This window comes from Lepeophtheirus salmonis, chromosome 7 (assembly GCF_016086655.4).
Source record: "Lepeophtheirus salmonis chromosome 7, UVic_Lsal_1.4, whole genome shotgun sequence".
Lineage (NCBI taxonomy): Eukaryota > Metazoa > Arthropoda > Copepoda > Siphonostomatoida > Caligidae > Lepeophtheirus > Lepeophtheirus salmonis.
Window position 1 is genome coordinate 16,867,082 of NC_052137.2, and position 12,603 is coordinate 16,879,684.

Consider the following 12,603-nt stretch of genomic DNA (forward strand, 5'->3'; position numbering starts at 1 on the left):
CACGGTGAAATAAGGTCAATCCACTCCAGCGGCGCGGGAATGTACTTGCTTTCGGGGATGCGGAGGGGAAACGAGTCGATTATACAATGATAATGTCATAGTCACGGAATCTCACAATTTAATTATATAAATTAGTGATGAACCGATCCCAAAAACATCCCGGATCCCAATTCTACATCCTATTCCGCCATTACTTAATACTAGTGATAAAAATTCTGTGGTATTTGGACATTTTATCAAATAAGAAGCCAAAAATTAACATAGTAACCCTGACAATTTGAATAACATTTTGGAGGAGAGCAGATTAATTCTCATGACGTTTAATTAGATCAATTATAATCAGCTGTGACGATGAAGGGGGTGGAAAAAAATAAACTAGGACATTCATAAGAATTTATCGGATGTTGATCCTTATTTCTACTCTGAGTTCAACAAGGACATACAATTACAACTCTGCAACAAATCCTCAAAGCTACTTTGACAACACCTGAGGAAAAGTAAATTAATTCTTTAGATTACCAATTAAAAAAAAAAAAAAATATACCGGATTTTATTATTATTTATAACACAACCTACGGTCTCTAGAATATTTCTACTTACATAAAACAATAATTGGTTAGCACGTAATAAGTACACTTGCGCACTTGTAGGTCGACCCAAATCACAGCATTACTACTAGAGAGTCTAACGGGCAAGTCGGTACAATACAATGATCATACAGGTTTAGAAACGTTCGTTCCAGTCGCAAATATGTGACAAATTGCACTTGATTAAAATAACAATTGCTACACCGACTGCATGTTTCTAAGTTTTCAAGCATATTTTGATTATTTTATTATGATATTTTATAAAATTATATGATTAAACTGATCAGTTCACATGATCGTTTCCTGTCTCTTGACGGAAGTATTTCATCACTTATAAAAGTAAGAAATAGTTAAATACCAGTAATAAATAATAATAGATAAGAATCGGTGTAAGATAATTGGAAATTACACTTTATTTTTCAAATGCCGATCGCCCCATTCGCTGATTTAGATGGATCGTCCTATCACTAATAGAAATAATCTTGAAAGTCTAAAAAAAAACTAAATCTAAAAATGGCCACTAGGATTCCAGCGGAAATGATCCACACATCTATCAATTATCACATTCATTCTTTAGGCCAGTTATTCCCCATCGTGGCTCTGCAGTGTAACGTCTAAGATCAAGATATGTATTTTCTGAAAAAGGTCATCAACCCCCAATAAAAGGATCCCAATATTTGGCCATGTTTAAAGGATTTGCAGTGACGAGAAGATTGGGATTCACTATTCTAGGATAATTAAATCATTCTCCAAATATTTAGATATAAAATCCAATGACTTAATTAAATTATGACTATTTTTTTTTTTAATAAAAAGAAATAGTTTTTTTCTCTGAATCAAATACAACTATGTAAAAGTAATTAAAATTATGTACATTAATGTTATAGCTTTAAAGGTGTATACAAAGAGTACTTGTATTGGCCCTCCCCTTCAATAAACACGACAAAATTAATTTCACTAATGACCCTTTTTCTTTGCGTAGTAGTGTAAAAATGAGCGTTTGTAAATTGTCAAAATGAATACTTACGAATATCCACTGTACTGACAGGTCCCATCTGAGATGCAAACCGGAACTGGTGGACAACACATGGGTACTTCAGCAATAAAATCCTTGTGCTCATTCCACTCGAGACAGAATGGATTAATGACATCCAGTCCAAAGTCTGAAGGGCACTCAATGGGATTACAGTAAGTTTCTCCATTTTCTAGGCACACGCAAAACTGTTCACAACCATCATAAAAGACTTGGTCCCTTTGATGCTCTTGGCCTTTATGAAGACAAGTATCTTTTTTGCGGATAGGAAGTGTTTCTGTGATGGGATAAAAGAGATCTTCTTCCTTTTGAGTAAGTTTTTCAGAGACTTGAACAGTCTCTAGAACATCTTGAGGAATTATTAAGTGACCGAAATCAACGGCAAAAGCCCGACACCAGACAGATATCCACTTCAGTTGATCGGCTGTAATGCCCTCAGGAAGGCGTAGAAGAATGTTTTCTTTATCATAAGCTCCTAAAACAGGAGCATCCACCTCGTATCCAGAAGAAGAAGAGTCGTTCTCGCCATTATCTGGGTATTGAATCAATAAACCATCCGAGTTAGGAGTAGGGGAGTTAATGCCAATCCAAAAGTAAGCATCCGGCCCTGTGCCATCGTAGGAAAAGTCTTGAATGAAAAGCGTACTCTCGTTGTAGGCATATACATGACCTTTCACATTGTGATAAAGCGTTTCAAATTCGCCCAAAGATATGCCTTCAAATTCAGTTCCTGCATAGAAAAAGAAGAAACAGTTAATTTATGTTTGTGGCTTGAATATCTATTTTAAGTCGCATAAAATGCATAAATATTAATTTAATATGTGTAAGCCTATTTGTCTTCAATTGGACTGATACCTATTGTATTTGGTGTATGTACTAAGGAAGACGTAAGGATGTAACTTTCCGATAGAATTATATTCTTATTCCGCAAGACTAGTTTTATATATTATATATATCTACGTATTCTCATACGATACAAAAAAACTATACATATAGAGAATGTATTCCAGAAATTTCTCTGCTAATCAAATTATTTTGCATGATAAATTTAATCTCGGACATTTATCTATTTTCTTCTTTACCTACATATGTATGAGTAATTCATACTGACACGAAGACAAAGTATTTAAAACAGTGCATCAATATTTTTACATAATAACATGTCAAGGAAACAAGGCCAAATGATAATTGATATTACATACTCTGACAGCACCTATACATACACGCCCAATGGGCTTAAAAGTCACGGACTTCACACATAGATGGAGGTATTTTTAAAATTCAACTCATTCTCAGGGAGTACCAATTAGTGCTGAGACTCGGTCCGCCACCAAATTTTATTTTTGGTCTGGTCTTAAGTGATTTTTTTCTAGACCCATTTTGATTCGGTCTCAAATTATCGATCGATTTTTTTCGGTCTCAATTTATGTACCGATTTTTTTTGGTTTCATATGTTATGAGAGACCTTTTTTTTCAAGATCAACTGACATTCATTTTTTTTCAAAAAAATCTCAAAAGTACACGATAAGTTCTAGAACAAATATTGTATACATATAAGAGACCGCGGTATCAAAATTAATGCGAGATATCTCTGTTTAAATTTCGTATAAAATCATTGTACTTGAAACAAACATATGATGCCATGTTATAAACAATTTATGTGTAAAATCGGTGTAGTCCATTTTTTTGGGGGGACCGAACTAGACCGAATTTTTCAGAAACAAAGACAGCTGTCAAAATTTCAAGAAAAAAAGTATAAGTGTGACGCTCCTTTTGATATTTCCAAAACAATGGATGGAAAACAATTTCGTGTTTTAATTTCATCCTACTTCTACATAGAAAAAAAATACCATTCTGGTTAAGCAATGGCTTGAAAAGTGTTATGGGGACTCCGCTTCATAAAACGAATAAAAAAGAATAATATTTTTTTCTTTAAACAACATTTTTCTTTGTTAAGTTAAGTCCGGGACTTTTCAGTAATAACAAATGGTTGTACATTGCAAGCATTTTCAGACCGTAAAAAAAAAATAAATGGCAACGCTCTGTGCAAAATATAGTCTAAAAAGCGGGAAAGGCTTCTTCTAGTTGGCAATCTGAACAGGGATTTCTATTTTTCAAAGTTCCAATTATTATTATTCAATAATTTGCTAGAGAACATCTAAGTATAGAGTGTGATCATTAAAAAAATCAAAAGAATTTCTATCAATCAACGGCCTTTGTTTCGAATTTGTGTCGTTTCATATTCTTTAAATAATAGTTAATAGTTTTTAACAAGGACAATACAGAAGGATTGCTACCATATGTTTTTTTCTTCAAATGTTTACTTTACTTTTTGACGGTCGAGGTTAAGAGTGAATAAAAAAGCAGGTCCTGTATTATGTTGATATTTTCAAGATAGGGAGAAATAATTAATAAGATCATTCATATCTTGCAGGTTAACATGATATATATATATTTTTTTTTTTTTTTTTGGGGGAGCATGGTTATATTAATTTTTTCTTATAAAAATCAATAGTTATTCACAAAAAAATTGAAAAACAACTATAGCTATTTAAAAAAAACTAAATATTTTGGATATAAATCTAAAAAATAAAATTTGAACAAACTGAGTTTCATATTTTGTGGAAAAAATTTCAAAAATCTATAGCAATTAAAAAAAATTAAATTTTTTGAAAAATAAATTTCAAAAATTATATTGTTATATGTCAATTTTTTTTCAAAATTCAAAAATCTATAACTATTCACAAAAAATTGACTTACACATTTCTATCCAAAGAAAATTTGCTTGACTGCCAATTTGCCTCAATGACCTTTTTTAAGAAAACCAATCTTTAAAAAAATATATATATATTTAGATGAAACATTCCTTAATTTGGAGGGGGAAGACTACTGATCCTACAGCCCACTCGACGCCCTCGATGTTTATAATGTATGCTCATGAGTATTTGCACAATTTTCACATTCCTACTGAATTAAAGAATAAAAGTAGTTGCTTTAGGAAATAAAATAAAACCGCTGTTCAGATTGAAAAAAAAACAACACTCAAAATGCTTACGATGTACAACTCTACAACTTGTTTAATCAAAATATAATTCTTATTTGAAGTATTCATGTTATTTTTAGATTGATAAGCCTTTTTTCACTAAGTAAGAAGGAAAAAAGATTAGACACACAAAATAAGATATTTTCAATTTACTAATCCCTTATATTAGAAAATTGGTTTACCAACTATACATATGTCATAATCTCATAATGTATGCGTTAATGAGGCATGAAAAAATCAATAATAATATGTATTATGCATGAAGTAACAAGTCCATTGATCTAATAGATAAAGACACAAATATGAGTGGATTCACAGGGCGTCCACAGGGCGGTGGTTGGAGGTACTTTTCTCATTTTTTCCTTTTTACAAGAAAATTTAATATTTCCATTTATTTTCAAAAAAATTAATATTTTCATTTATTTTCAAAAAATTTAATATTTTCTTATTATTTTCAAAAAAATTAATATTTTCATTTATTTTCAAAAATTTTAATATTTCCATTTATTTTCAAAAAATTTAATATTTCCATTTATTCTCAAAAAATTTAATATTTTCATTTATTTTCAAAAAATTTAATATTTCAAATTTAATTTAATTTTTCAAACTTTGTTACAAAAAAATTAATTTTCTTTGAATAGCAATGGGTTTTTGAAATTTTTCTCCAAAAATTCAATAAATGTAATTTTGTTTCAAAAAATTTTATATTTGAAATTTAATTTTTGAAATTTTTTCCCAAAAAATTTTATATTTTGAGAATACCTGTGGATTTTTGAAATTTTGATTTTTTTTTGCCGCTGTGGATTTTGAAATTTTGTTTTAATTTAATTTTTTGAGAAAAAGTATGGATTTTTGAATCCTTTTTTCCAAAATTTAATTTTTCAATATTTTTTCCTAAAATGATAAATTTTCATTATTCTTTTCAAAAAAATTCCAAAAACCAAGCAAAAATAAAAAAATAATAATCATCATCATCATAATAATCTATAATCCTGCGGACGCCTCTGATTCATGAAAAAACATGTGAGAAACTACAGCTATAAAACAAAGAAGCAAAACGTGCATGTTGGCTTGAGTAGATTCCTTGTCCTATTATTTTGCTTTTTTTCCCCACGAAATATGTCGCTGTTTATGATACATAGATTATATAACTTTTTCTTCTCTTTGTAGAATTTACCAGGCTCCAAGGTTCATAGAAATACTAGGTTATACCAAAACGCGGTTCCGACTGATATTTGACTTCCCCCATGTTTTTTTATTGTGATGTCATAGAGCATAAACTATTAATATTAATCTTATAAGTTTTAGAATTACATGTTCTTAATATACTGCTGTTATACTCTATGACGTTTAAATCTGTCCGTCTTGCCTAGCAGTCGGTAGGGCACATCAAATTAAAAATTCTAGAAAGCCCGATTACATGACGATATAACCATGTATTTATAACCTTGCCTTGGTCATTCAGTTTAAATAAGGAATTCATGGAGGTTGCATTGTTAGTTATTGAGCATTAAAACATTTTCACGGACGTCATAAATTGTATTGTAATTGAAGTGCATCCACAAGGATTATATATATATATTATTATTAATATTTTCTTTTGGAATTTTTTTTTCAAATTTGAAAAATTATTTTTTTTTGAAAAAAATTTAAAACTTAACTTCCCCATATTATATCTTTCAGAAAAAAATTTCCAAAAATCTACAGCTATTCACCAAAAGTTGATTTTATTTTTTTTTTTTTTTTTTTTCAAAACTCTATAACGTTTCTCGAAAAATTAAATTTTTTGGAAAAAAATTTCAAATATTAAATTATCGGAAGAAAATTTTAAGAATTTATAGCTATTCACAGAAAATTATAATTTTGGAAAGAAATTTTAAAATTGTAATTTTTTGTAATTTTTTTAAGAAAAATTTAGTTAAATTTCAAATGTTAATTTTTTTTAGTAATAAGCAGAAATTCCTTCATTTGGGGGCGACACTGCAGATGCCTCTGATACTTGCAGTTAATACTACTTGATGCCAATGATAAATACTCATATTTTAATACAACAAAGTAATATGCACTAAAAATCCCTAACAATGGATAGATGTAAAAAAAAATTTGGGACTAGAAAAGTAGGAAAACCAGTCAGAAAAAAAACTGCTATTATTTCCATTGCAATAGTTAATTTATATCTACAACAGAGAAATAAAATTGTATAACGTAATGTATTTTTAATACATTTAAGGTTCCGATATATAATAATACTAGGCAATAAAGAGATAAAAAATTGATAGGCAGTAAGGTGTAAGTCCTTCTATTTGTTGTGCACTTTTTGCCTCAATATTAATGAAAAAAAGGTCTTGATTGTTATCAAACTTTGTAGTTTAGGCCCAAAAAATGGCTGACATCCCGTAAAATGCTCTATACTCAAATTTACTCAATCCCCCAAGCGGACAAAAAAGTTAGCGCGAGGCCAATATTATTTTGGAGAAATATTGATCAAGTGGCCTTCGTTTCACAACTTGGTTTATAGCTTTGGGTGAGACTACAAGAAACTAAAATACCTAAAAGGTGCGAGAAGACAAAATTTTGCACAAAAAATGCTACTAGAGAGTGAGAAAAGTGCAAAACTACTACAACAATATTAATTAAGAAAATCAAACCTCTTATGATTGGCAGTGGTGTGAGTTCATCTTCATATTTATTAATTCCAGACAAGATCCGTGAATTTCTACGATATCCTTTTCCATGAGGCTCTACCAAAGTAGATTGATTAATAAAGATAAATGAGTCAAACATGTTCCTCCACTCAATCATGGGTTATAATTGTTATTTAATTAATGATCCATTGTCTCTTATATAATATAAGAAAGGCCGGAACTTATTAACTATGTATGTAGAGAGATTGGGTGAAACGACGGAAAGACAATTAATAACATGATTATTACTTCATCATTATTTCATCATCATTACACAATAGTGTGGGATATTTTCTAGGACTGATTGCCTAATCAGTCTCCCCCCCCCCTTCAATCTTTTATTATCGGTCCAATCGCTTTTTAACATTCAACAGTCGTAGCTATCTTTATAGCTATTCTTCAATCATAGCTGGGTTGAATAATAGAAAAACGAAGAAAATAATAAATTCTAGGCACACACCTTCTTTAAACTTCAGCTATCTTGTCTCAACGTTAGTACGTCTAGTTAGTACCTACAGTGTCCGGTAAAATGATTATGTTAGAAAGGCTGAGGACAAAATCGTTGGGGGTAATATCATTGGTTAATAAAATCATCTTGTAAATAATCATTGTGAGACAAAATTGTTGTCGGTAATATCATCGTGAAGCAATTTAATTGCAAGTAGAATGAAAATGAGTAATTTCATTGCAATTATAATATATGATTTTCTGGTAATCAAATTATTGAATGATTAAAAAAAATTATACCGCAGCCTTTTGCTTGATGAGTATGACCCCTTCTAATATCCAAAAATATACCCCGGGCCTCAGGTTGTGACGGTGAAATTCAAGACCCCAAGGCAAGTCTTTCTAATATGCTATAATATATTATGCAGGGCTCCGAGACAAGTTGAATGCACAACCCGTAGACCGCAGTGTATTATAGCATATTATAAGGGAGATTTGCCTTGGGAACCATCACTTTACCTATACAACTTGAGAGCCGAGGTGTATTTTTCGATATAAGAAGGGGTCCATAATGCTCTGGGAAAATGCTGGGGGGGAGGATTTTTTTTTTCATCATTCAATAATTTGATTGCATCATTCATAATATTAATATTGTCTTGCAATTAAATTACTCACAATCTTAATGCTCACAATGAAATTGCTTCAAAATGATATTATTTTGTCTCATGATAATGTTGACGATTTTACCACGCAACGATATTTGTCTGCAACATTTTTACATTTACATTTGAGCAGTTGTAGTTACCATAAAATACCGATAAGGACGGGAATTATAGGACTACATTTTTTTAGTTTATTTCGACAATTCCAGCAATATTACACATCGTACAAAGGAATAATACAATCAGTATGTATGAAGAAGAATTTATCCACACCTTTTTGAGAAAGAGATTTTTACCCTAGGCCCAAATACTAGAGTGGAGGCGGCAGGAGTAGTAGGAGGGTATCAAAAAAAAAAAAAAGAATACCACAGTATTGTTGTATCCACATAAAAACAGTTAAACTTACACGCAAAATGGTAGGCTCATTAATTGAATGCACTTTAAAGCCAGAGGAATTAAAAATGAAAACATAACAGTGTATATGAGCCATGCATGCATTAAATATTTACATACCTACATACATATCCAGCCACTCAAGGCCACATTTAATGACTACGAACAAATGTTTGTAGGTAGAGTGATTCGTAAAGACATAACGAAATGGTAGGTATTTCATTTCACGTATCAACTCACACACATAGGTACAAGGAAGAGAAAGTTAGTCTATAAATAGGAGCAGTCGTTACTCTTTTTGCAAACTTGTTCCCCCCCCCCCTCTCCCATAGAATGGCGTCAGTGACTTCATCCTCTATAGACACAGCACCAACTATACTGTACATATAACTGGATGCTCAAAGTTTGATTTTCTTTTGGGTGTTGTTTTTAGCGTCATGGCCCATGAGTCATTCAGTCAGGTCTGCTATTTTAGAGTGTTTACATTAGTTTTAATACCTTTTTCTTTGGCATTTGATCTACTGTATGTTTTGTTTGAGAATGACTATTTCGAAAAGAAGAAAAAAAAGTAATTCTAAGATGGGTAATTTCATCTGTTGTTTGCTGAGCATGACTTGAAATTTCCTTTCATGTCTTATTTATGACTTGAATATGGATGAATTAAGAAAAGAAGAATATTTAATCGCGAAAAAATATTTTTGTGTTTTCTTTTTTCTAAGGCTTGATAATAGAAACCATTATTTTATTATATACAAAGGGAGCTTTATATTTGTGTAATATTGCATGAGTTGATGGAAGGCATAATTTATTTACAATACCTATTATATAATTTAGTCTGTTCTTCTTACCTTCAATGATTGTTTCTTTCGAAGGTCTATTGAGGATACGGGGTGTCTTTGAGATTTCTTGTTGCTGTTTGTCAACGTTCTTCTGTGGATCAAATACGGGTTCGTCACAAACTGTAATATTGCAACAATGATCAGAGGGGTCACTGAGGGTTACACAGTTTTGTCCAGGAGCAGGAGCCGTAGGTGGACAACGAGGTAGACACACTTTATCTCCATAGCCCATGCATTGGCACTGTTGATCACATCCATCATAGAACCGCTCTTTCTAAATATATTCGAATGAATAAATTATAATTAATGCATTTATGAAGAGTTATAGTAAGTAGGTCATCATCAAATACTTACAATACGATAGGACTCGTTTTTAAAAATACATCCATCAAAAGGTACAATAACAGGCTTCAAATCATTCTCTGAATTAGGACTAGGGCAGTAAAGAACTTGACAACAATCATCCTCGGTATCCGTTCGAAGCTCACAACCCTCTATTTTTGCAGATGGAATGTTCTTACATCGGGGTTGACAAAATATTTCTAGTTTCTCGCTACAATAGCATTTATAATCACAACCATCGAACCAATGCTCACCCATAGCATATGTTTCATTTTTTGCAACACAGGAATCAGTACCCTTGGTTGAAGGGATTTGAGATGAATTTGGGGAACAACCAGAGTCGGAATCTGGGTCACCCGTATAGCCTTCTTTGCATACACAAATTGTTTCAGCAGATTCTCCTCGAAAAACTTCATGTCGACACTCTGCATTTTTACCACACTGAATGAACCAAAATAGTGAGTGTTCATAAAAAAGAGAGAATAATTTATGTCAGAGGTGTCCGCAGGGGGAGGGCTGGAGGGGCTGTAGTTGTTGCCCAAGAATGTTTTATTCTCACCATAAAATTTAATATTTAAAATTTTCTTCGGTGAATAGCTATGGATTTTTGAAATTTTTGTAAGAAAAATTTGAAAACTTGAATTTGAAACAATTTTATATTCCAAAAAATTTCATTTTTTGTGAAGAGCTCTGTATTTTTCCAAAAAATTTAATTTTTTGTGAATAGCCATGGATTTTTTAATTTTTTTCCAAAAAAAATAATAGTTAAAATTATTTTACATTTGAAATTTAATTTTCAAAATTTTTTTCCAAGAAAATTAATTTTTCTAAATAGCTATGAATTTTTTTTTTTTCAAAAAATCCAAAATCAAAAAAAAACCTGCGGACGCCCGTGATTGTTCATTACCTTGATCCCTTCACATGGACCCTTATCGTTTCCGGCACATGTTGCAACAACGCAACATTCGTCATCATCTACAAACTGCTCAACACAGAGAGGATCGTTTTCGAGAGCACCACTTTTGTAGAGGGGATGCTTACATCTCTCTCCACACTCCACAGTTCCATCTTCAGCACAATTACAAGAGGTCTCACATTCAATGTTGAAAATGCCGATGGGATAACTTGCATTTTTATAGACACAACCCACTGTTATAAAGCATTGAGTTGACAAATAAGAAGGAGTTTTTAATACTTAAATAGAATAAAACTTACTGTTTGTTTTAAACTCTACTTCTCCAGTAGAAATACCAAATTCTCTGGAGGGATAATCGGCATAGATAGATACTTTAGCCACATATTTTGACTCTGGAAGGAGACCATCCAACGTGACAGTCGGAAGATCCTCTCCCACACTTGAAAGTTCGATATTTTTCATCATCCAACTATCAGGACTATCACTTTTCAGACGATATCTTGCCACATAACCATGATTATAGTCCACTGGAGCATAATGATCAAATGACAATGTCGCAGATTTAAAGTCATTGCGAGTTACAATGATCTTAGGAAGTTTTTCAGAGTATTCTGGGGACAAGATAAATAATTTAATATGTATATTTATAAAATGGTTTAGCTTGAATGAAATTCTTTGAAATTAATCAATAACACTAAACAAATAGCTTTAAGCTAATTTAATACTTATTTTTATAAGTTTCCAAAAACTATATTTGAAAGTGTACTTTTTGAAAACAAATAACTTTAATGAGAACAAATCAATATTGTATGGGCAATGCCCATCTTTTATTTCTTGGCATAGGAAAATTTTGTATATTCTAATGTACGTTTTTCTAATTTCATCTGTTCACTCAATGAGGAACTAAAGATAAATATGTATCATAATTAACAAAATAAATAAATATTTTACTTTTTTACCGAAGTCAAAATATTATATATATTTTAACTTTTTTGGTTATTTAAAATAAAGTAATACAATTAGTACTTTCATTCTCTCGCTATCAAGGTTATATTTAGTATATGTTAAATAGTCTCTTACCATGAGTAGAAACTTTAAGGTCGGGATATTGCTTATCAGGAGCCTGCCATCTAAGGCGATAAAGTGTCCCAGGCTCTAGACCCGTGAGAGTAAATATTTTATTTCCTTCAAGAATAATAGCGTTTTTCCATGGGGTTGTTTCACCCACTCCCCCATGTGCCTTGTTACGAGTTTCTCCTTTGTAAAGATGATCTTCTACATACATGAGATTACCACCAGAGATTCCAGGGAATTTAACTTGTATTGTCATTGATGTAATTTGAAGGAACTCCAAGTTTATTTCCTCTCCTGCAAAATCATATAATAGGACTAATTAGTATCATTAATCATTTATAAAGGTAGAGGAGAGCGATGTAACTGTATCTATTCATGATCAAAATGAGTTCACAAAGTACAGGCTACAACAAAGGAAATCCAACCCTTCAGATTTCTGTATTTTTTCGGCCTATATGCATGATGACTAAATTTAGTTACTTAGTAACTAAAACACCCCATTGACTCAACGAAAGAAGATTTTTAGTCTATTACTGGGGATTATTGATGTAGCAAATCCGTTGTTTTTTTTAGCCGGCCCGCT

At 31.4% G+C, this 12,603-nt stretch overlaps 1 protein-coding gene across 4 annotated transcripts in view; it reads right to left on the minus strand.

The window, feature by feature from the left end:
- The window catches only part of sas (stranded at second), a 40,738-nt gene that overhangs the window by 6,496 nt on the left and 21,639 nt on the right, over positions 1-12,603 (minus strand). The window contains exons 3-9 of one of the 4 annotated variants that reach the window (XM_071890169.1): positions 12,027-12,314; positions 11,246-11,557; positions 10,938-11,179; positions 10,043-10,471; positions 9,698-9,962; positions 7,312-7,404; positions 1,615-2,350 (exon numbers count right to left, since the gene is read on the minus strand). In XM_071890169.1, the coding sequence (XP_071746270.1) occupies positions 1,615-2,350; positions 7,312-7,404; positions 9,698-9,962; positions 10,043-10,471; positions 10,938-11,179; positions 11,246-11,557; positions 12,027-12,314 (2,365 nt within the window). The remainder of the gene's footprint in view (positions 1-1,614; positions 2,351-7,311; positions 7,405-9,697; positions 9,963-10,042; positions 10,472-10,937; positions 11,180-11,245; positions 11,558-12,026; positions 12,315-12,603) is intronic. The other 3 variants (XM_040717076.2, XM_071890170.1, XM_040717077.2) reach the window with 3 other exon arrangements.